At 40.0% G+C, this 21,056-nt stretch overlaps 1 protein-coding gene across 1 annotated transcript in view; it reads left to right on the forward strand.

Moving 5' to 3' along the window:
• Window positions 1–21,056, forward strand: part of CHST11 (carbohydrate sulfotransferase 11) — a 179,812-nt gene that overhangs the window by 69,466 nt on the left and 89,290 nt on the right. The window contains exon 2 of the mRNA XM_085322573.1: window positions 7,326–7,411. Within this exon, the coding sequence (XP_085178699.1) occupies window positions 7,326–7,411 (86 nt within the window). The remainder of the gene's footprint in view (window positions 1–7,325; window positions 7,412–21,056) is intronic.

Consider the following 21,056-nt stretch of genomic DNA (forward strand, 5'->3'; position numbering starts at 1 on the left):
ACCCATTCCCATGTTAATCTGAGAACAAACAGGTCAAAATACAATTTCATTTCTGGAAACCTGTCTAAAGTAAAAAGTAATTAAATATCTCTCTATTCTTTGGAGGGCATTTACAACCTTTGTAATTAGTGATTAGAGCTTAGAAACTGAGAGTTAAGCCTCATTTCCTTGCTGTGCCAGGATTTATTTCATGTAACTTCAACCATCTAAAAGTTAGCAGTTTAGTCTAATCAGCTGATTTGGTTTGGTCAGTGGCAAAAGCTCAGCAGCTACCTCCAGAGGCTGCTTCGTCACAGCCTTAGGCTCGTGAGGTGAGTCATCTATGGGAGGTTCACTCATGGGAAAGTGTCCCTATTAATTGCAGAGGAGCTTAAATGAGTGGCATAGAGTAGACATCTCTCTRCTTAAAATGAATTCCACCATTAGTAACTGCTTTTGCATGTCTTTAACSCTGTGCCTCTGCTCTTCTGTAAACTAAGACAGTTACTTTGCTGTCCCACGGTCCCTTAACTAGTGGCTTTGGTGCTCGGGCCAGACATAATCAATTCACTGAGGTGCTGACCTCCTCTTCATTTTTCATCCTTTACTACTTTTTATTGTATCCCTCCACAGTCTTATTTTACTAGGTCCTCCAATAGATGAGTGGGAGTGGAAAAATCAGAGCAGGGTAGAGTGGACATGCTGAGTCAATGAGCCAGTATTGCTAACCCAAARTAAACCATCGCCGTTCCTCAATCASAGCTCTAGAAGAGCCACCTTTGGGGATTGTTTTTTGCTACCAACATACAGCATCTACCGCTGTCTATAGAGACCTGAGTCTCTAGTTTTTCCACGTGGTGCATTGGCATTATGCATGTCAAGGTGCTCTGATTACAGATTTTTGCTTGATTCTCGCACTGAATAACACCTTGTGCTGCTAGTTACYGTGTGATGTACGGCAAAATCTGGTGCTATGTTAATGCAGAGTGTAAGTATTATTCCATTCTCCGCCCTTAAGACTATGGCAGGCTCATACACAATACCTAATTTGTTTTTTTTTACTCTCTGAAAATAGATCTCTCAAGCTCCAGTAAACAAGCTATGTTTTTGCCTTAAGGAAATGAAAGAGGACAGACGGGAGTTTTGYCATAAATACTTGTACCAGTAGTCTCCTGATTAAGAACCAATAATTCCCTCTAAAATCTTCAGCTGGATGTAGTGAATCACAAGGACCAAAAGGTCACRAAATGTTACTATCAGTAAACCCTTGTGAGCTGCTGCTGAAGGATTAGYGGTCAAAAATCACTGCTGGGAGAACAGTGTTACTCGGGCTCGGAGCTGCCCGCTGCCTAACAAGGTTTGCAGCTCCCAGTGCTTGTGGTTGATGATGAAAAATTAACCCTTTACCAGTGTTCAGCGCCCTTTGCGTGATGAGTCCGTGGAAAGGATTGTAGGAATTTTAGTGAAGGTTGAAATGCGGTAATCTTTACTGTTGCCGAACTTCTGATTTTGTTCGTGGTTTGGACTGGGCTAAAGTGACACCTTACAGAGCTGATTTCTATAAGTTATTGTGGAAGGCTGGCTTTGCCGAAAAAAGCAGAGCGAGCCGGTTGCTAATGACAAGCTTGTTCAGCATGATTTTAACAAGGTATCTGAAAGGCAGAATTTTCCAAATCACAACAAATTCTGCCCAAGAGCCTCTGACAAACTTTGAAAGAAAGTYGGGTTCCTGCAATCACTCTCTGATTTATTTTAATTTTCCCCCGAGTGTTTGCATGCTTCAAGARTGTCACACATGCAAACGATTGCCAGATTAAGCCATGTTTGATTTATATTCAGATAATGGCCAAGTTGCCCCCAAAACAGTTCTTGGCAATACAGATGGAGGAGAAGCTTTGTAAAATCATTTACAGAAGTGTRACTAGGTATTAGTGCAATATCTGAATGTGTCTTTGAGTACTTCACCTTGCATACCCACGTGCAAATATATTTTTCCCTGCTGCTTTTGGAATCACAGCAGACGTRTGTGTTAGAGACTGGAAGTCAAACCATGTCTTAGTTTTCAGCCCAAGAGAATCTCTAAACCTTCAGTATGGCTATAACTGAATTATTTTTGATTTGCTTTAAAAAACAAGCAAGCTTATGAGGACAGTAACTGATGTAAAACACAGGAGATGCTAAAAATGTAAGTCATGGTTTTGATGCCRCTATCTAGTTTGGGCCAAATTATGCAGATTTTTGGTCTCGGTCCGATAGAGGATGTTTAGATGGATTTTCTGCCTTTACTCATTTGTTTAAGGCTGCAGTAGGAGGCACTAGCTTACGTTCCTGTTACACTAGTTTATGTTCCTGTTACACTGTCAAGAAGAGGTTGCTCTGTGGAAAGCATTAACCCTGGCCTGAAAATCGGGGCAGTTAGACAGCAGTATTTGCTGGCAAAAGAGTGTATTCAGCCCAAAATAAACAAGCAGGCTGTCAAATTTCAGCCTTTCATGGAGAATTTCGTAGAGAATTCAGTTTAAAAAATATTTCAGTCATGTGTATGAATATCTTTTTTCCTTAAAACAAGACTTGGTTATCTACCTACCTCTAAGATCTCTGAAGTCTATTTAAGTGGGACTGCTATTGCTTTCGGTTGGTTTTAGCTTCAACCTATAGTTTCCACACACTGCTAATAATGCCACATCTAGCATTTTTTCCACAGTGAAATGACTTGTACCCTAAAATAGAATGAATTATGTATATCAGTTTTAAGTAATGCTGCACCAGGGAATTTTAGCTTTGTACTTTGGACCAGTGTAATGAAAAATTAAATATTAATGTTTCCTCAGAACTTTTCTCAAATATTAAGAAGCAGTGAATAGARATTACTTCCGGTTTGCAAGGCAAGAAAAAATAAATGCAAAAAAGTTATTAGAATATTACAAATCATGTAAATTAAACATTGCTGAGTAGGAAAACTGTTGCTGGATATCAATCAGAGAACTTTTATTCTAAAGACATCTCAGAAATGGAAGCATCTGACATTTACTKGCTTGTAGGATAGTAGTGATATGGATGGCTGCTGAACGCATGCACTCAGCATTTYAAATGTCACTTATTCGTTTTGGTAACAGCAATGAGAGAAGTGACAATTATTTTGTGTGGCTCTCTTCTGCAGAGCATCCTTTGTTCCTTGATCCAACCCTGGCTTATAAGGAATGGTTTCACTTGCCCTTCTGATGCTTTGTGAAAAATTGGGCTTTTGGGTGTTTAAGTCTCTAAGAGTCTCGTTTCATATGATTTTTCCATTTTTTTCATCTTTCTGGATAATTCTAGTGTTTATTTCGAGCAAGAACACTCCCCTAGAAAAATGTCACTATGTCCCCTCTCTCAACTTCTCTGCAACTCCTGATAGGGAGARGCAGAAGTTACATTTATGTGGCCTCTTATTTGTAACCGTGCTTTCTGTGCTGCTGCCACCCAAGAATCAGGGCCTGGGGAGGAGCTGCTTGCAAAGGCATGGGTAATTGGACCATGGTTGGAGGTGGAGGTTCAAAGGCTGCCTGGCCTGGATGGGGATGCATGSCATTTGAAAACTCTCAATATGCTCTCAAACTATGCCTTTCCAAATGATATTTTTAATTTGGGGGATCTGCATTTTAACTAATAGTCGTCTAATGGATCAGAGCAGTGGCAAAACCTCTGCACTTTTTTTCTGAGCAGATACTGGAAGAAGGTTTAACTAAAGAGCACTGTGTTCATGTGCTCAGTGTGATGTGACTCATAGGTTAAATTACTTCTCTGTATTTAGACTAGTGGGTCTAAATACAGTTTTCTGAAATTTGTACATGCATGCCTCTGAGATAATTTAAGGTCTGCACATACCACATACATAGGAGAGCCCTATATGTATATAGAGGTGATTATTATGTTGATAAACTTTCAATTCAGTAAGGCTGTTTATCTTTCTTTTTTGAGAAAATTAAATTTAGTGCCTAGCTAACAGCCTTTCCAGGCTTGCTGTTACATTAATTAACAGTGATCGCACAGATTTTAACAAGATGGGCCCCCATCGCATTTTGGACAGATCATTTTTGAAGATGGAAGAAATATCATGCCCATATAGTGCTTATATTTAAATAGCCAACTAACAGTTTATTTAGTTGCTCACAGTCCTGGCCAAATTAACTGGATTGTTGAGTTTTCTGTAGTTGCAGTATTAACACTACTCTTTAATCATTTGAGGCGCTATCTGCTGTTTTCAGCTGCCTCTCATTTATTGTGCATGAATGTGATCTTTTAATCAGTCCATGGAGCTATGCATATGCAATACTTACCATTAGATTATAATTAACTATAATTATGTATGGAGATCAGCCCAAGCCATAAAATGTAAATTTAGGTATTTACTATGTTAATAAGAAGGTTCAGTGAAGATAAAGAGAACTTTTTTTTGTAATTTTTATTATCGCAATGGTGTGAAGGAGCCTTAGTGTTGGTGGAATTGGTATAACTGCAGTTAGCATCCATGGTATCTTACTGCAGATTGCTATAAATGAGATTCAGGCCAAAGAGGTCACCTCACTGGCATCATAAAACCCTGCTTTGGAGAAGCTGAGAGTAGAAGACAGGATGCAGGAGGCCGGAGAGGTGAATTTGTCCATAAGCATGGCAGAAAGTGTTCTCAATTATACATGAATATTCCTGATAGCTTTTTGCCTAGAGACAATTCTGCAAAAGGTATGAGTGGGATTTCTGCTTTGGAAGGGGAGTATTTCCTTTTATTCCAATGTTACAGTTAAATCTCAAGGACAGATATTTTCCAGGTGTGCACAGAGGTGATACATTATGCTGCATCAGTGTGTGTGCTATTACTGGCACTGAGAAACAGGGAGCCAGGCGCTGTGTTAAGCTGCTGTGTTGCTATGCTAACTCCACAGTTGTGTTTTAAAKGCTTTATTGGAAAAATAAACCAATTAAATAGTATTGGGAATCATAAAATAAAGATTTAATGGTTTCTGTGACTAAGGTCCTACATTAACATTTAGCTTTTGCAAAGGGGACAGTTGCCTTTTTTTTGTTTGTTTGTTTACATTTGGGAATCAAATCTTGCACAATGTGCAAATAATTTAAGCTTTATGACTGTTACAGCCACATATAAAGTGCTGCTGTGTTGATACCTGCTGGTTAAATGAAGCAGGAAGGGATACATTTATGCATGTTACTGTTTACTGTATTTAATGGAATAGAAAAGTGAAGTAATAAATTAGAGAACGACACACTAGAATTATTCTTGTTCATTTTGGAACAAAGAATCAGTGTTCCAAAATACTGGTTAATCAAAACATAATGACCTGGATACACTGAAACATTGCCCCCCCCCCTCCTCCCACCCCAACGTCAAGATTTTCGATAGAAAAGGTGGAAGTTACAGGGGTTGTGYGATGGTGTGTTCTGTGGCTGAATTGAAGGCTCTGTTTTGGAAGGAATTCTTGCAAGGGTGAAGGAGCTACCRAAGGATTCTCAAAGCAGCCCTGAATGCTGTGCCTAGCACAAGAATACAGTGAGGCTGGAGCTGTTTAGTTAGGATAACAGCTGGATGCATGGCTCATATCCATTCTTTAATGTTTTTTTTCCGCTCTCCTAAAACCACCTCCCAACACTAGAAGTTGGTAGAACTTGTGCCAAAATGTTACTAACGTTTTAACTGTTTTAAATGATTTTTAAGTTAACTTTAGAAAAGGCACATTAGTACAAAAACTAAGCAATCACAATGCTTGGCTGCATGGCTAAAAGTGCTCAGAAGTTAATAAATTAAACGTATAAATTAGAGTTACAGTCTGTAAGATCATCTACTATTCTAGYGGTGAAGCAGGTCAAAACATTTAGCCTGTTTGTTTACTAAGCATTACACATCTGAGTCCTATTATAAAACCCATGGTATCTTTTATTTGCTCAGAGGAAAAGCAACATGGCACCTTATTAGATAATTACCTTCTAATTTAAAACTAAATATGAAGTGACTGAAGGAATCTATTATATTTCCAGATTGAAATTGCRTACAATATCCTAACTCTGCAGAGACTTTACCCTGTTCATACTACTTGACATATCAATTATGACTGTATATTAAATACTAGCTCTCTGTATTAAAAGTTATGTGACTGTATTCTTTAATTATTGGCCTGAAGCCTGCAATATCATTACCACAAGTGGTGCAGTTTGGAACCATTACTTTAGGACACCTCAGTAGTTTTTTATAGTGAAGTGTGGCAACCTCTGATAAAAGTGTGCCTGACTGCTTAATGCCTTTGGATTCCCACCAGGATAAATCTCCTCTTTTCTTTTCGTTGCATCTTAATTTGACCTTGACAAGATGAATTTCCCCTGGCTGAGATGCCTGTGCTTGGAGTCTGATTCCCTGGTGCTCCCTCTGTGGATCACAGAGCAAGCTGGGGAAGAGGGTGATGTCCAGAGGGTGGTTCAGGCCATTTGAGACCAGCAAGACAAGCAAGCGGCTACAATTTTCCCCTGTGAATGTAGAGGGTAATTAGAGCTGTTCAGCTTCTGATTTACACTTCTGATTTTGAACTTCTAGTTTAGACCTTTTGTGGCCAGAAAACTGATGCACTCTGTGGCTGCCAGAGCTCAGATCAGGGTCTTCCCTGGCAGCTCTAAGAATCCAAAATGCTCCTTAATCAGCCCTTTGACAAAGCCTCTAGTCTGAATACCTACTTACATCTGACTGGACTAACGTAGTGTCTATTGATTTTCAGATTAGTCAAATATTCAATTGCAATATGTAGAGCAAAATATAGTTTGGAGCAGGAAAGTGCAGCAATGGTTGGTTTGTGTGTGCATTGTGTACTGCTCAATGTTTGTTCTAGGGGAAACTGGAGCTATAGGTCAACAGACTTAAATTTAGATGCCTTAATATTAGGATCCTGTGTTACATCAGTGTTTAGATTCAGGGGGACTCAGGTTGCCTCCCAGAATTGCTCGTTGTAGGAATTCATCTGGCTCTTATGACAATTGGAGATGGAGGTGGCTAGCACTGTTGAAAATCAGGTCTCTTTTGCTTTGGTGCCTATACCTGAATTTTGGGGCATCCAAACTGGAAGTTGTTGACTGACAGCTTTTGTAAGAGGGAAGCCAAAGGAGAGTTTCATTTTAGCAGYTTTCGTGATAGAGCAAGGGTTTGCTCTCACATCCTTTCTAGGCAAAGTAAAAATAAGAATTTAAGACACAACACTGTCTCTGGAGTCCCCTGATTTGTTAGAAAGTCTGTTCTTGCTGTAGGTATTGTAATTGGTTACATCTAGCAAATATTGCTAACTTGTATTCATTTCAATTTTCCCCTGCAGTAATGCGTAGAAATCCRTTTGGGATGGACATTTGCTGTCGGAAGGGATCCAGAAGCCCACTCCAGGAGCTGTATAATCCCACCCAGGTGAGTGTTTTGTAGCTATGATCAAACTCTCCAGCCTAGAGCACAAATACAGTCTCTCTTTCCCTAGAGGTGGTTTGGTTTGGTTTAATTTCTTTTCATGTCAATGCAGTAGCTGCCTTCAACCTCAAAAACTGATCATGAGACCAGGAGTTGAGTCGTAAAATTCTACAGTTTGAGCAAAGGGCATGATTTTTAAAGGTTTTTAGTTATCAAATGATGCAGACTCTTACTTTTTTTTCTTTCTTTTTTAGTGCTCTTTAGGTGCCTAAAAGCCTGAAAAGAATATTTTTTATGTCTCCAAGCTAGAAGATGAGGCATCATAATTTAATCTGTTGATCAACATGCAGAGTGGCAGGGTAGGGAGAGAGAGTGCAATATGATATGCATGAWGCAGTGAGTGCAGTGAGACAATAAGTTGCAATAATAATTTAAAGATATCATTTATATGACTTTCAACTACCAAATGACCTTTCTGTCCCAGTTCATTACCTCTGTGAAGTCCAGACAGACACAGTTGCTCACACTCTTCCTTCTGCTATGTGCTGTTTGACACCTGATGGCATTGATGGGAGCTGACTGTAATCTGAGCCAGAGTTTTTCTTGTGACACCTAGCACAGGAAAGTATCTGAGTTTTGTGCCCCCATTTGCTCCTATAGATCAATTTATTCCTTGCATGTGGGTTGAATTGGCGCATTCAAGAACAGTATTTCCTGTTGGCAACTGAGAGGAAGTACCGCCATTGAGAGAAAATGCCAGCTGACTATTAAACATATTTAGTAAGGTTTAACAACTGCCTATTATATATTTATACATCAATGAATACATTGAGTTTTACTAAATTGGCTATTAAGAAAAGTGACTATCCCAATAAATCTGACTTGTTAGATTTAACAAGGCAGTAAATGTTTTAAATACTATTTGATTATGAAGAGAATCACTATATAGTGTGCAAAATGAAGTCTAAGTGATTTTAAGTGTATTTATGAAGAACTGACAACTACCCAAATATATGTGATGTCTGTTACATAGGGTAGTAAAGTTCCATTTACTCAATAGTGTTGTTTTTATGAACACAGAATGACTTTTTAATTCAATTCGAATTCTGTACATGGCCGGGAACATGAGTTTATCATACTAGCATATTGGCCTTTATTGACTGTTAGAGGAGTTAGCATTGCTTATGTGGAAGTTGCAGGAGARAGCCATGAAGAGGAACAACCTAGTACTGTACTGGAAAAATAATAATTCGAAGATTAAATTTAAAGATTTAAAGAAGCTTCTCAGATGTTTAGAGAAGAGCTGATGAAGGAGGCGGAAGAGGTTGAGCATTTAATTATTCTGAGGTCTGCAGTGCGTCTCCTCCTTTAGTATTACCATCATTAAAAGTCATCCCATAAGAATATGTGAGGGGGAATTTCTTCACTGTGAGAGTGACAGAGCACTGGAACAGATTGCCCGGAGAGGCTGTGGAGTCTCCTCCTCTGGAGATATTCAAGGCCTGCCTGGATGCAGCCCTGTCTAATATGCTGTAGGTGACCCTGCTGAGCAGGGAGGTTGGACTAGATGATCTCCAGACGTCCATTCCAACCTTACTGACTCTATGATTCTGTGAAAAGAGTGTCTCCGTGCATTGAAGGACTGTAAATCCCTGAGCCACTGCAGGCTTGGTGAACTCAAAGATTTCCTGAGCTTCCTGAGGCAGAGGATGCAGCTGGCAGCTCTTTACTGCCTCTCCTTCCTCTGTGCRTGCCTGACTAAGTAAAGCTTTAGAAAGCCTTACCGGACCCTCTTAGGAGGGAGCCAGAAAAATCAAGGTTTGAGTAAGAGCAGCATTTCTTACAGCTGATGTTGAACTAAGCAGATGATGTTTCTCACACACAAAATGTTTCCATCACTTCAYTGACATTCCTTCTTATCAGCTTTGAATTTTGTTTGTGTTAGGCTTGTATTTGGATGCTTTTTGGATGGGGCTTTGCCTCCAGCATTCAGTACAGTAGGGACTAGCAGACTCTGAATTGCTGGTACATAAAGCAGGCAAGTGCATGTATTTTGGGAAAAYAGTAACAAGAAAAGGCAGTGGGTAGAGGCTGACGTGTAAGGCAATGAACTGGAGATCACTCCTAGTAAGTTTCTTCAAGAGTCTTCAAATGTGTGGGTTGTTTTTCTTCTTACATTTTTACCCACAGAAATGTTTCTTTSACCTTTTTTAAGGTGGCAGATTAARAGACTGGCCTGCATTTTGGCAGCAGGGCCCTTGCCCTCAAGAATTTACTTGTAGGTAGTGTGAGGGGAAATATCAGACTCCTAATCTTTCTTTTCCTTGCTGAAGCAGATATGATAAGCCATTTGTAACAGTCTGCTCAGAGGTCAATATAATAAACATGTGAGAAGACATTTTTGGCCAAGGGAAATAGGACAAGTCTAGTTCTTATGAATATAAATAGTAAAAACACCAATTGGTCTTCAACACTTGACTATCAGAACCTGTAGGACTCCTGGTGTTGTGAACTCCTGTTTTTCTCCTAGGCTCTCATGAATATGTGTGCAGTCACAGGAACAGTTTGGTATCCAGTCTTGGTGCTTCAGAGGGGTAGCTGAGCTGATTGTGCAGGCATTTGTAGTTCTCCTTGTAGTTCAAGGGAATTTGTGTAATTCAAACACCARACTTAAGCCACTGAAAGATGCCCTGAAGCTGTGGCTTTGGATTACTACAGGCTAGGTGCAGTTGTAATTCTTTAAGGGCAGGAAACTAAATATTTAATGTGTTAATGTGCATGTTTTTTACATGATCTAGTAACAGGAGAATCCAGCATTGGCTCAACACCCTCTGTTGTAGAGTGCAAAGTGTGCTGTGACTCTCATGCTTCAGGTTTCCCTGTGCAGGCAGCACTGTAAGCTAGTGTAACTCCTGCTACTCCTTTTCTTGGAATGGTCACCAGGACCCCGCAGAGAGATRAGCGAGGGAGAGGGCTTCATGTGGTCCTTGTTTTGAAATGTTAATAAGAGACCTTATATCCTAGCATGCAGTGTTGCTACAAATGTTCCCTATTCCCGGGTCAGTTCCTGACTGTTCCCTATCAAGGGAGATGAGAATTTGTTCATCAGTTGAAATAGGGGCCAGGMTTGGGTCAATAATCTCTAAAATTTAAAATGCTATAGTTTACTCTAAATGAAGTTTTTGAATTACATGTTCAACATCAGGTTGCATTGCCCTCGTAAAACCAGAGGGAAGGAGGTTGATTTACACCTGCTGAGGATTTGGTTAAGTGTATTTACTGTGTTGACATATAACAGCCTCTCTGATCCTGCCCTGTTGTGTTTCCTTCTATGGAGTTGTTTGAATTGTTTGGAAATGCCATCCTTTTGGCTTGGTAAATGATTGTTAAAAGAAAAGAAAAGTTTGGCTTGAGTGAATTCAAATCTAGTGATAATCTGGAGGTGACTAAAAGGGTGGTCTGGTGGCTTGTAGGAGCTGAATGTTAGAATTGCAGTCAAATTTTCTGTGGACTGACTGTAATTGTTCATGTGTTTGATGGAGAAGGAGAAGATAAACGGGTGTAGATAGCACTGAATTAGAGCCAAAGGACTTCCTGTGACAAAGCCSCTGTTATTTATGTCTTAGTTGAGTGCCTGGCCTTGTGATTACTGTAGAAGTAGGAACAACTCTTTTGCCTGTTATAAAAGAGCAGGCAGGCTGTGAGAAGTGCATTTGTGTGTGGACAAAAGATTTCTTCTCTCGAGCTTTCACTGCAAGATTTTTCATGAGCAGTAATATACCGTGAGGGGAAGAAAAGTCAATATAACTGAACTGGATTTACACTGAATAAGTGAATTTCCAAGCTGTGATCCCTGAGTACGTGGCAAACTGTGCAGCAGGTCTCTGAGACCCTATTATCTTGTTCGTTTTTCTTTTATTTTCAGCTAGATGTTTACTAACAGGGTGCAGAGGTATCTGTAGCAAATTTTGAGGGATGAAATGGTCCATTTCTTTACTGGATTTGTTCAAAAGCCAATTTGGATCTTCATTAAGCAGAACTATTTTCCTTCTCCCTCCTAGTTATAATTGAAAGACAAAGAAGATTCAATACACAGAAAGTAGTAAAGGGGAGAATATAGATGTAACTGAAAACAGATTAAGAACCTTGTAGGGCTGTGACATACAATTGCAATGTATTTGTTTTTTTGTATTCCAAACCCCAGGAATCTAAAAACATGGGTAAACAAATATTTGCAAGATGTATTCTTAGAAGACACACATGCAACTGTCTTGTAATTTGCATGGCTAAGTACAGCTTCCTTGCTCCAGAAATAACAGGTAATTGTGGATCAGCCCATTGAGCTTAAAGTTGCCAAGAGTTCTGAATTGACCAACATCATATCTGAGGCTTGTACACATTAGTGGTTGACATTGATCTGTTCAGTGCAGTGAAGGTACTACCAAATTACAAGAAATTGCAAGACAAAATAGACCAAGTGTAAAATGAATGGAAAATAATTGCATTTTTCAGGTTAGAAATTATCTTCTAGTTGTCAAAATTTACATTTAATTATCAGAGCATGCTAGGTACAGGTATAGCTAGACTATTGAGAGACGCACAACAGAGATGACTATCCTGTATCCACTAGGATCCCTGTCCCAAGGATGAGTTTGTTTCAGTTTCTAGTTTGACATTACCTAACTTGAATCTGTGAGTTAACACAACTGTTTCACTAGGGGTCAAACTGTCTCTCATTTGTTGCCTTCCTTTTCAAATATGTCTATTTTTTGTTGAGAAGGTGCCTTTCTAGGAAGTTGCTTTTTGGTGTAGTTGGAGCCAGGATGTCCAGTGATTTCCTAAATCTAGTGAGTCAGTGCTGTGGGCCTCGCGTTGCCTTTGTGGTAGGAAATTGTACTGGACTGTTTTAGARCAGTCATTCTAAAATTAGCCATTTCTTTTATTACTTCCACTTCCCCTTCCCTCCTGCCTCCATTCTGCCAAGTGAACAGAAGAAAGTATTGCTTTGCAGGCCATGTTTACATATAGTTGTTCACCTCAGGCCGCAAGTGCTCCTTTTTTGGAGGTGCTGCATGATTAATTGTGGCTCAGAGTGTCTGGATAGGATCAGCAAGTATCAGCCTRACTCAGGCCACATCTCTTGACTTCCATCTGAGTTGGTAATTTTCTATCTTCAGTTGATTTGCACTCACCAGTATGACTCAGTGGGCAACTGTACTAGTTCCTAGATGGAGCTTTGTGGTGAGCTTTGTGGTCAGAGCTCTGTGTACACATTGTCTATGGCACACTGAATCAAATGCTGAAATGCTAGAAATTTATATTTCTGCCCTTCATGATCCTGAGGCACTGATAGCATGCAGTTCACTACTGTGTGCTAGGACATTTCATTTTTAGAAATAGAAGAATGAAAGAGCAGGTATATTGAGTAAGATGAAAGGTCTGGTTCACCTGGTGTTTTGTCTCTGGCAACAGATGGCCAAGACAGATTACAGGATGGGTAAGCATCTCATGATACTCTGCCAGCACCCAGCAGTGTTTGGCTCATGGGCTTCCTGAACCAGAGCTGTGTCTTTATCAGCTAGCTCATGCAAGAAATGCCCGAGATGCCAAACAATTACTATAGTGATCTTTTTGAAAAACAAAAGCCTAGTTCTCCCTAGTTACTTACTGATTTCAGTAAGACAAGAAGATAGCACATCAGTGCTGTATGCTAACACTTCTCTTTTCACGTGTATGCATTTTGGTTGCCTTATTTTCTCTCAGGCACAGCTATGTAGATATTCTGATGCGAACATTGTGACACAAGAAATAATGCAGCTCATCTAAAGAACACTATGTTAGAATTAATTGGTGCTTTGCAGTTGAGACAAATAGTCATAAATGTGTAGGTGTCCTTGTTGAGCGTAAGAAATGTCCTGAAAGTTCTACCAGTATTGAAGACATACATTGTGTGATTGTTACTGATGTTTATAGGCAGACTTATCAATATAACAACAGCCTGGTAAGTGCAGCTCATAATCACAGTATTTGACTGATGATAAATTAAAAACTCATTAATGGAAAAGATACAGAATGGAGATGTAGGAAAAAGTCAATATACAGTGCCAAACTTTAGGTACATAATCCTGTTAGTAGACAACAGCATTGTATCTAATTATTCTCTCTTGCAGCAGCAAAAACCTGCTGATGAAAGAGGAGGTAATTGGTTTACTCCATGGATGACTTCTTATGCAAAGACATTACCTAGCATCATGCTTGCAGGTAGTAAAACAGCAGCTGGCTGAGGATGAGTTATTACATTAACCTTAGCAGAGGAATTACACTAGTGAGAATGCTTTATTAATTACTGATTACAAATGGTAAGAGCCTGTTTTAGATGCTAAGGAGGTGACTTGGGGAGGGGGGGGGTTTCAGGTACAGTGTGCTTCGTAGATCATTTGTTTTGACATGATGGATGCCTTTGTAAGTCAAGAGGAATTAATCAGGCAGGTATGTACAGTAACTACCAGCTTTTAAGGCTAGAATTAGCCCCAGGATAAGCTCATTCAAGTTACCACAGTGCATTGGGATGATTTTCTTGGCACCTGTATTTAATAAAAGACTCATCTACATGAAATGAAAAAAAAAAACAATAATCTCTTAAACTAGCTCTGATTTCCCCAATAGAAACAGAGGAACAGAGATATTTGTTTTTAATTTCTCCCAGTCCTTGAGTCATATTTTACTGTTTTGAGAGTTTACAAGTTTAAACATTAAGGCTTTCTAGAGGTCTAAAGGTATGAGAAGAAAGGCTTAACAAGGTGTGAGATATGTCCAAACCAAAAAGGGTTGTATATGTTGGAGAGGAAAGAGGATAAGACAATTATCAAAACTAGATATCTGTATGTGATGTTAGATTCCCTGTTAAACAAGCACTTGGCCATCTGGATGGAGAAAAGACCTCAGGGCTCCAGCGCTCTGACCCGGAGCCTTTGCAAGGCTCTTGCAAAGATGATTGACTCGGGCCTCTGGTAAATGAACCAGCACTCTTGATTGAATTGAATGATGTTTGAACAGGACACCTGCCTCATTCTGTGAGTTTGTTTCCTTTTCTTCCTTCCACCTGAAAATTACATACTAACTTGACCAGCAGTGCAGAAGCCTTGGATAATCTTACCTCAAAATGCAGAGGACCATGGCAGCTGGCAGGATCAGGAGGCAAAGGGCAGAGGGATGTTACCTGTGTTTGCAAATTGGTGTGATGAGCATGTATTTCTGCCACCTGCTCGTGCAGAGGCAGAGTGCATCCACAAGCACTCCAGCCTCACCAGCTACACAGCTGTATCCCAGGGTTCTTAGCCTGGACCTTGTAATTATTCACACTGTACCCTCTCAGTTATTTCTGGTGTAAGTATTTTTTTGGCAGCTTTCTCCATTGTGTGAAGGGTCACAACTGTGTTTGTTTAAACATCTGCCATTTTTTTCCTGCAGTTTTTGCTATCAAAGAGGTTTCTTAAGTCTGTGCAGCAGAGTCACAGGCTGCTTGTACAGGGAAAGACAGTTTCTCTAAACCCAGAGCTTAGCTACAAACTGTCTCTCCCTAATGAGCTGTAATGTATCCTCATAGACACAATTATAAAAATGAGAGAAGATAGACATGTAAAAACTGGGTACTGTTACTTGTAATTCTCTTTTACTAACTTAACTTTAGTATTATAGAAGCACAGGAGGAATGGTAAAATTTGCAATTATTTTCAAGAGATTAGATTCCCCAAGTCAAATTTTTACAGTCTTATGGTATCTGATGCAACACATCATGTCTTGTGAACTGACCCTTAATATTTATTGATGCACTTTTTAGCTCTGTGCAATACAAATTACCTCAGTAATATAACCAGCTGCACATGACCAGAGCTTTCTCCAGTAGAAGTGCAATTTTTTTTGTCTATTTATGTACACACAGACTCAGAATTGCTGCTCTGTAAATACTGTAGACAAAGCAAAATTAAACTATTGCCCTTTGAAATATGTGGCTACAGAAGCCACTTTGAATTCTGGCAGTACTGTACTAAGGAAATATGGCACTGCTGGGAGGCAGGCTAGAGTTTTTGCACAAATGTGTGAAGAGTTAAGCCAAGCAAAGATTATTTAATGATACTTTCCACATAAGTCTTTTCTTTCCTGAAGTCTGTGCCAGTGAAGAGCTGTAACATGGGTAGAGCTGGGTGCTGCAATCTAATCTGTTCTGCATGCCTTAGTGCACACTTCCTCCCCAGCCACTGAGCAAAAGTGGCTGAGCAAAAAAAGGTCATTTGTTAAAATACGGGGATGACTGAAACTAGCTGTGAATCTGGGCTGAATTCTTCCAGCAGTATAACCTGGGAAACATGTAGGTTAACCTGGAGTTAGTCTTAGATCTGCTGGACGAAGTAGTGGTGGGCTTAAGATGATTTGACTTTGCATCTCTCACTTCTCAGTGGGATGTTCAAATCATGTACACAAGAGAGACAGTGCTGTGAGTGCTTTCACTCTTTCCTGTTGCTGCTCTCTCACTTTTTGTAGCTAAATAGAAAAAATGAGCAACTTGTGAGGCTAACAGGCTCTTTATTAAGTCTCTTGTCATGATGATTTGATGCTATAATAGAGTAAGAGCTGTGATGCTATGAAGAGCTTGTGTGCTTGTCTGTTGATCTAATAAAGTAAACAATGAAAAATAGTACCTTGCCCTATAAATCTTATTTGTCTGATATCCTCAGACCGTCGCAACAACAGTAATTAACAATTCACTGAAGCAGAAGTATGAACCTGGGTGACCCAGGCTGTCACTGCTGGTGGCCAGGGCTTTCTCCTAGAAAGGAGAATTGGGGAGCCGAACCTTTGTAAGCAGAGGAGAACACGTGCCCAGGTACCGGAAAACAGCCTAGTTGCTAGTTGTTTGACATAATTCTTTGTTTGCCTGCTTAACGGTCAGATTGAAAAATCAGTTATTTAGGTAATCATCACCTGGGCCAACCACACTTAAACTGCTTTTATTCACCAGCTTTCAGACCTTGCTTCTTACTGATACAGAAGAGATTTAGAAAGAAAGGGAAAAAATAGATTTTTACCGGGTAGTTACTGTACGGTGCTAGAACACAGCCACAGTAGTGTTTGTATTGTGTATGCCCTTTTTTCTCTAGAAGAATAATACAATATCAATCATAGTGGGGCCACTGCAGTAGATCTTTGTTGGTCAGCTTACTTGTAATACAATTTCAGGTACTAGTGTGGATAGGATCTTACCATATATGATTTGTATGTTGGCAGGAGGATATGAAACTCGGTGGAAAAATGAGGAGGGCAAAATTAGAACAAAACTGTGTTCTCTTCAGGCCGAGAATATTCTAATTGTATTAGAGAGGAACAGGGCAAAACTCACAGGCTGTAAAGCAGCAAAACTTGCAACTAAAAGATCTGGTCTGGGTCTTGCAGGGGAACAGAAGGGAGCCCTAGTTACAGTGACTGTTTTTTCTCTTTTTCACCATTCCACACATTCTGTTGTACTAGAAAATGCTGAAGAGTGTAAAGCTGATGCTGAAAGGATGCCCATTTTTTTTTTCTAATAGTGAAATGACTACAGCCAAACCAAAGAGAATTGGCAAACTTACAGTGCACTGAAATTTATGTATATTTCTGGTGCCTGGAAAATCCAGGAAGGGGTGTTCCTTTCTTTTCGATCTTAAATCACATCTGAACAGTAGTCTGAGTGTGGTTCCAACCCAGAACTAAAAGCAAAATGTTACATCAAGCTTCTAAGAAGAAATAAAAAAAAAATGACAATATTCTCTTGGTCATAATTGCACTGAGATTGCCTGACTGCACAGCAAATTAGTAAGCCTCTGTAGCTATCAAACTGATGCCCTAACGCAGATCTTTTCCCTCCTCCCTATAAGTGTGGGCAGTGTCTTTTAGATCATTTCGGACAAGCATCTGGGGATTAGTGAGAGGAAGTAGGTATTAATTCAATTAGAGGACATAAGATGAACGTACAAGCTGGCATGGGGAATTGACATCAAGAAGTAACAAAGACATCTCTCTAACTGGGAGAAGACAGTTTCTTCTATTCAAACCATGCTTGGCTTTTGCCATGCATACAATTTTACTTATGAAACATTAATTGACGAGGTTGTATTTACACAGCAGTATAGCTAATGTCATATTTTGGGAACTAAGCCTTGATGTCAATAGATGGATAGAAAGTTGAAGAGCAGATGCACAGTGGTAGCTTTCAGTTCATTTTGATACATTAAATATTCATAATAAGCTCAGCTGAAGGAGAAAAAGAAATGTTTCATTGAACTGGTAAAGAGAAGCTAAAATCTTTGGAACTTCTCCAAAGCGGAACGTCTGTCTTAATGTAAATTGAAAGGATGTCCCTGTGGTGAAGGTGAGATGCAGTATTAGGTATTTCCACAATTGCTGCTTTCTTACTTTAGGAGATTGTTGTGTCAGTGACATCACTCTATAAAATGATAGCCAAGAATTTACTATTTTGAGTGTTTTATGTAGGCACAGCACAAGCTTTTCCCTTCCTTTTTTTTCCCATAGGTCTGGAGCTACAAAAGCCCTTGTCTGGACCTTCTTGCATTTAAATGCCACCTATTTACAAGCTAGAAACAAAAGCCTACCTCATCACATTTTTCAGGCAAGGGTATGCTGTCATTAAGTGGATAAATCCTGTATCTGTAGGATTCTCCCACCTTTTAATATGTGAACTCCTGTTTGTGCATGGTTTGGTGCTGATCTGAGTCTCCATCGGAAGAATCTGGGTGCTCTACCATACTCTCTCCCTGAAGCAAGTATGTGAGTCTGCAGAGAGACTTTTGCCTGTTTCTGCACCATTTCTAGCTCAGGTAGGGCTTGGCCTGTGGCAAGGCCTCAGGATAGTGCTAAAGCTAATGCAATGCGTATGCACAAATATGTGCTTGTGTATGTTCAAAGGTAAATTTTGAACTGTAGAAATCTTTGCATTAGCGATACGTTGGTATATCATGAGGCACAGAGTGGAGTAATTGCCAGCTCCCAAAGAGCCTTGTAGAGCTCACTTATGCCATGTGCTGAGTGCTCTAATGTTAACCCAGAAATGAGCCAAGTGTGTAAGCAAAGGGACAGGAATGGTTCCACCTCTCTGTGCAGCTGCTTTTATCTGCTTTGGCTAAAAAACTGTTGCTGAGTTTGCAGCTGTGCATATGGGAGTTAAGTTGTTCCCTTGCCAAAGATTGCTTCTCTCCTCTTCTTGTCTTTCCTTCTCCCCACTGCTTCCAATCCTGAAGTCTCCCTCTCAGTCTAGTGTCTCCAGCTTTACCCCGTCTCCCATGCCTCTCTGTTTAACTTGTTTTTACATGAGGTGCCACTCAGGTTTATGGTCATAGTTTTGTCAGAAAACGTAGCCAGCCAGGGAGAAAGAGGGTGGACAGGTGATGGCAATGCAGATAGGGAGTAGAGACTTTTTCTTCTTCTGAAGAAAGCATGTTCTTATTTCTTCATTTAGTTTTAGTCAACTAGTACAGAAGCAAACCAGACAAGAGAAAAGATTTTTATCTGTGTATGCTGCGAAAGAGAGCTTTGTGTCATCTTTCATATTTGTAAAAAGCAGTATAGCTTTACTGGGAAGGCAGAAAAATGATTCTGTGTCAAGAAGGTGTAAAAGCAGGCCAGGCCATGTGTTTTTGTAAAAAGGTGGGGGAGGAGAGAAAATAAGCAGTGCAGGACCTGCGACCTCATCTCCAACAACCTCCAGAAAAGTCATGGGAGGCTGAGATGTAAATATAAGAAAGACTGTTTTCGAAAGGACTGTGACAGATCTCTCCGTGCATCCTTCTTATGATTGCAGAATTGTGCAGCTGCTGATATGCAGCCAGGTGGATTGGTGGAATTTTATAAGCATCTCACCTTTGTCCCTTGCTTGGCATATCATCTTGTCCTGGTCTTCTTTGACAGACCCACTTCAATTTTCACCTGGGCTGTTAAGTGAGTTACCACATAAAATATTGACGCTGAAGGGAGAAAACTGCCTTTCTACCCAAGTGTAAATGATCTTGAAACAAAATACATGGGATAGAAGAATGACTTCTTAGGCAGGTTCAATGAATAATTGATTTCTGCTTCTCAGTCACATTATCAGTGTAATTAAATCGGTGGCTGAAGAAGTAAGAAAGAAGGTATCCTCTATTAAGACACTGAATCTCTCTAACCAAACATTGGCAAAGTCCTGCCATCTGTTATTAAAGGCCATCATGCAAGTTCAAGATCTGTCCCTCACGGACAAGTTAGTGCTGTGCAAGTCCCAATGTGATAAAATCCGTGTATTCAGGCAGTTAATTGCATGAGAATATAACACTGATAAATGTTCTTCCACCTCCTGTCAAACTCGTTACTGTCTTGACTACAGCTCTTTGGGAGCTGAATGTTAAAAGTGCATTAAATATTAACTCTAGATTCTTGTTTTGTACAGATAGGCCTTGCACAGCACCCTGCATATGGGGATATTAGCATAGCCAGGCTGTGCAAAGTATTTTCAGTGGATTTGGCTCAGAACTAGAAAAGGCCACCTAACTTTGATTGCTTGCTGATCTCCAGAAAATGCCTGCTGTTGTGATTCCTTTTGCTATGTTAAAAAGCATGTTGAAAATCAAAGAAACCAAAAGAAAGGAAGGAGGAGTAGGGATAGGGAAGGGGTAGTCTAGATGTGACCGGGCTTAGCCAACTTGCATTTCTTTAGATTAGTCTCACTAATGTGAGACTTCCCGATGTTCCCATTCCCATTGCTTTTTCCCATGGATTCTGCTTTGGAGAAAAACAGAAATGGTGGGTATTTGCAGAGGCCAAGCAAAAATAAAACCAAAGAAGGACCTCAGCCTGCAGCTGCAGGCACTGTAAGTAAACGGTTCATTCAGAAATTAAAGTTACAAGTTTATTACAGTTACAACTATTGTTACATTATTCTGCAAAATTAACTCTGAGAAACAGCTTTCAACTTTCCTCCCAAGTAACAATTCGTAGACACACAACAGTATCTTGGAATAAGGTGCTCCCTCGTATATCCTGACTGTCACACACACAAGCGTCAGATTCCTTAGATGTTAAAGTACAAGAGTGCATTTCACTGTGAAGCTGGAAGTCCACGTGGAATACGAAATCTAAATACTGTTCTGCTTGATGGAGCAAGATGTAGGTGATTAAATGATCCAATGTCTTTTGGAAGTCACAAGTGGTCTTTCTGCCAGCTCCCACAGATGTTGGAGCAGCCCCTTTTATCAGCCGTAAGAAGAGTCTGATCCAAAGGCTACTGAAGTCAACAGAGAGACTCCTATTGCTTACTTTGGCTTTGGGTCAGTCCATTGGTTGAACAGACTTAAGGAAATACTCCATTCACATTGTTAGCAGCTCTTACTGCGTTATAAACACCATGGTGAGCAAGCAGTCCTGAAGAACTAGCGGCTATTCAGCTGTATTCGATCACGCATACTGTAATCTGTCTTTAAGTGTGGGAACATTGATGGTTTTGCTGAATCACCATGCTGGTGTAATATGCTAATCATTGTAATGTCAGAGTAGAAGCAGCAGTAGCAAGTTGCAAGGTAGTTTTTGCAGCTTTCTGTGCTGCAGCTAATTTCGGTGATTGCTATTG

Source organism: Rhea americana, unplaced genomic scaffold, assembly GCF_003343005.1.
Source record: "Rhea americana isolate MKP2758 unplaced genomic scaffold, rheAme1 scaffold_79, whole genome shotgun sequence".
In the NCBI taxonomy this organism is placed as follows: Eukaryota; Metazoa; Chordata; class Aves; order Rheiformes; family Rheidae; genus Rhea; species Rhea americana.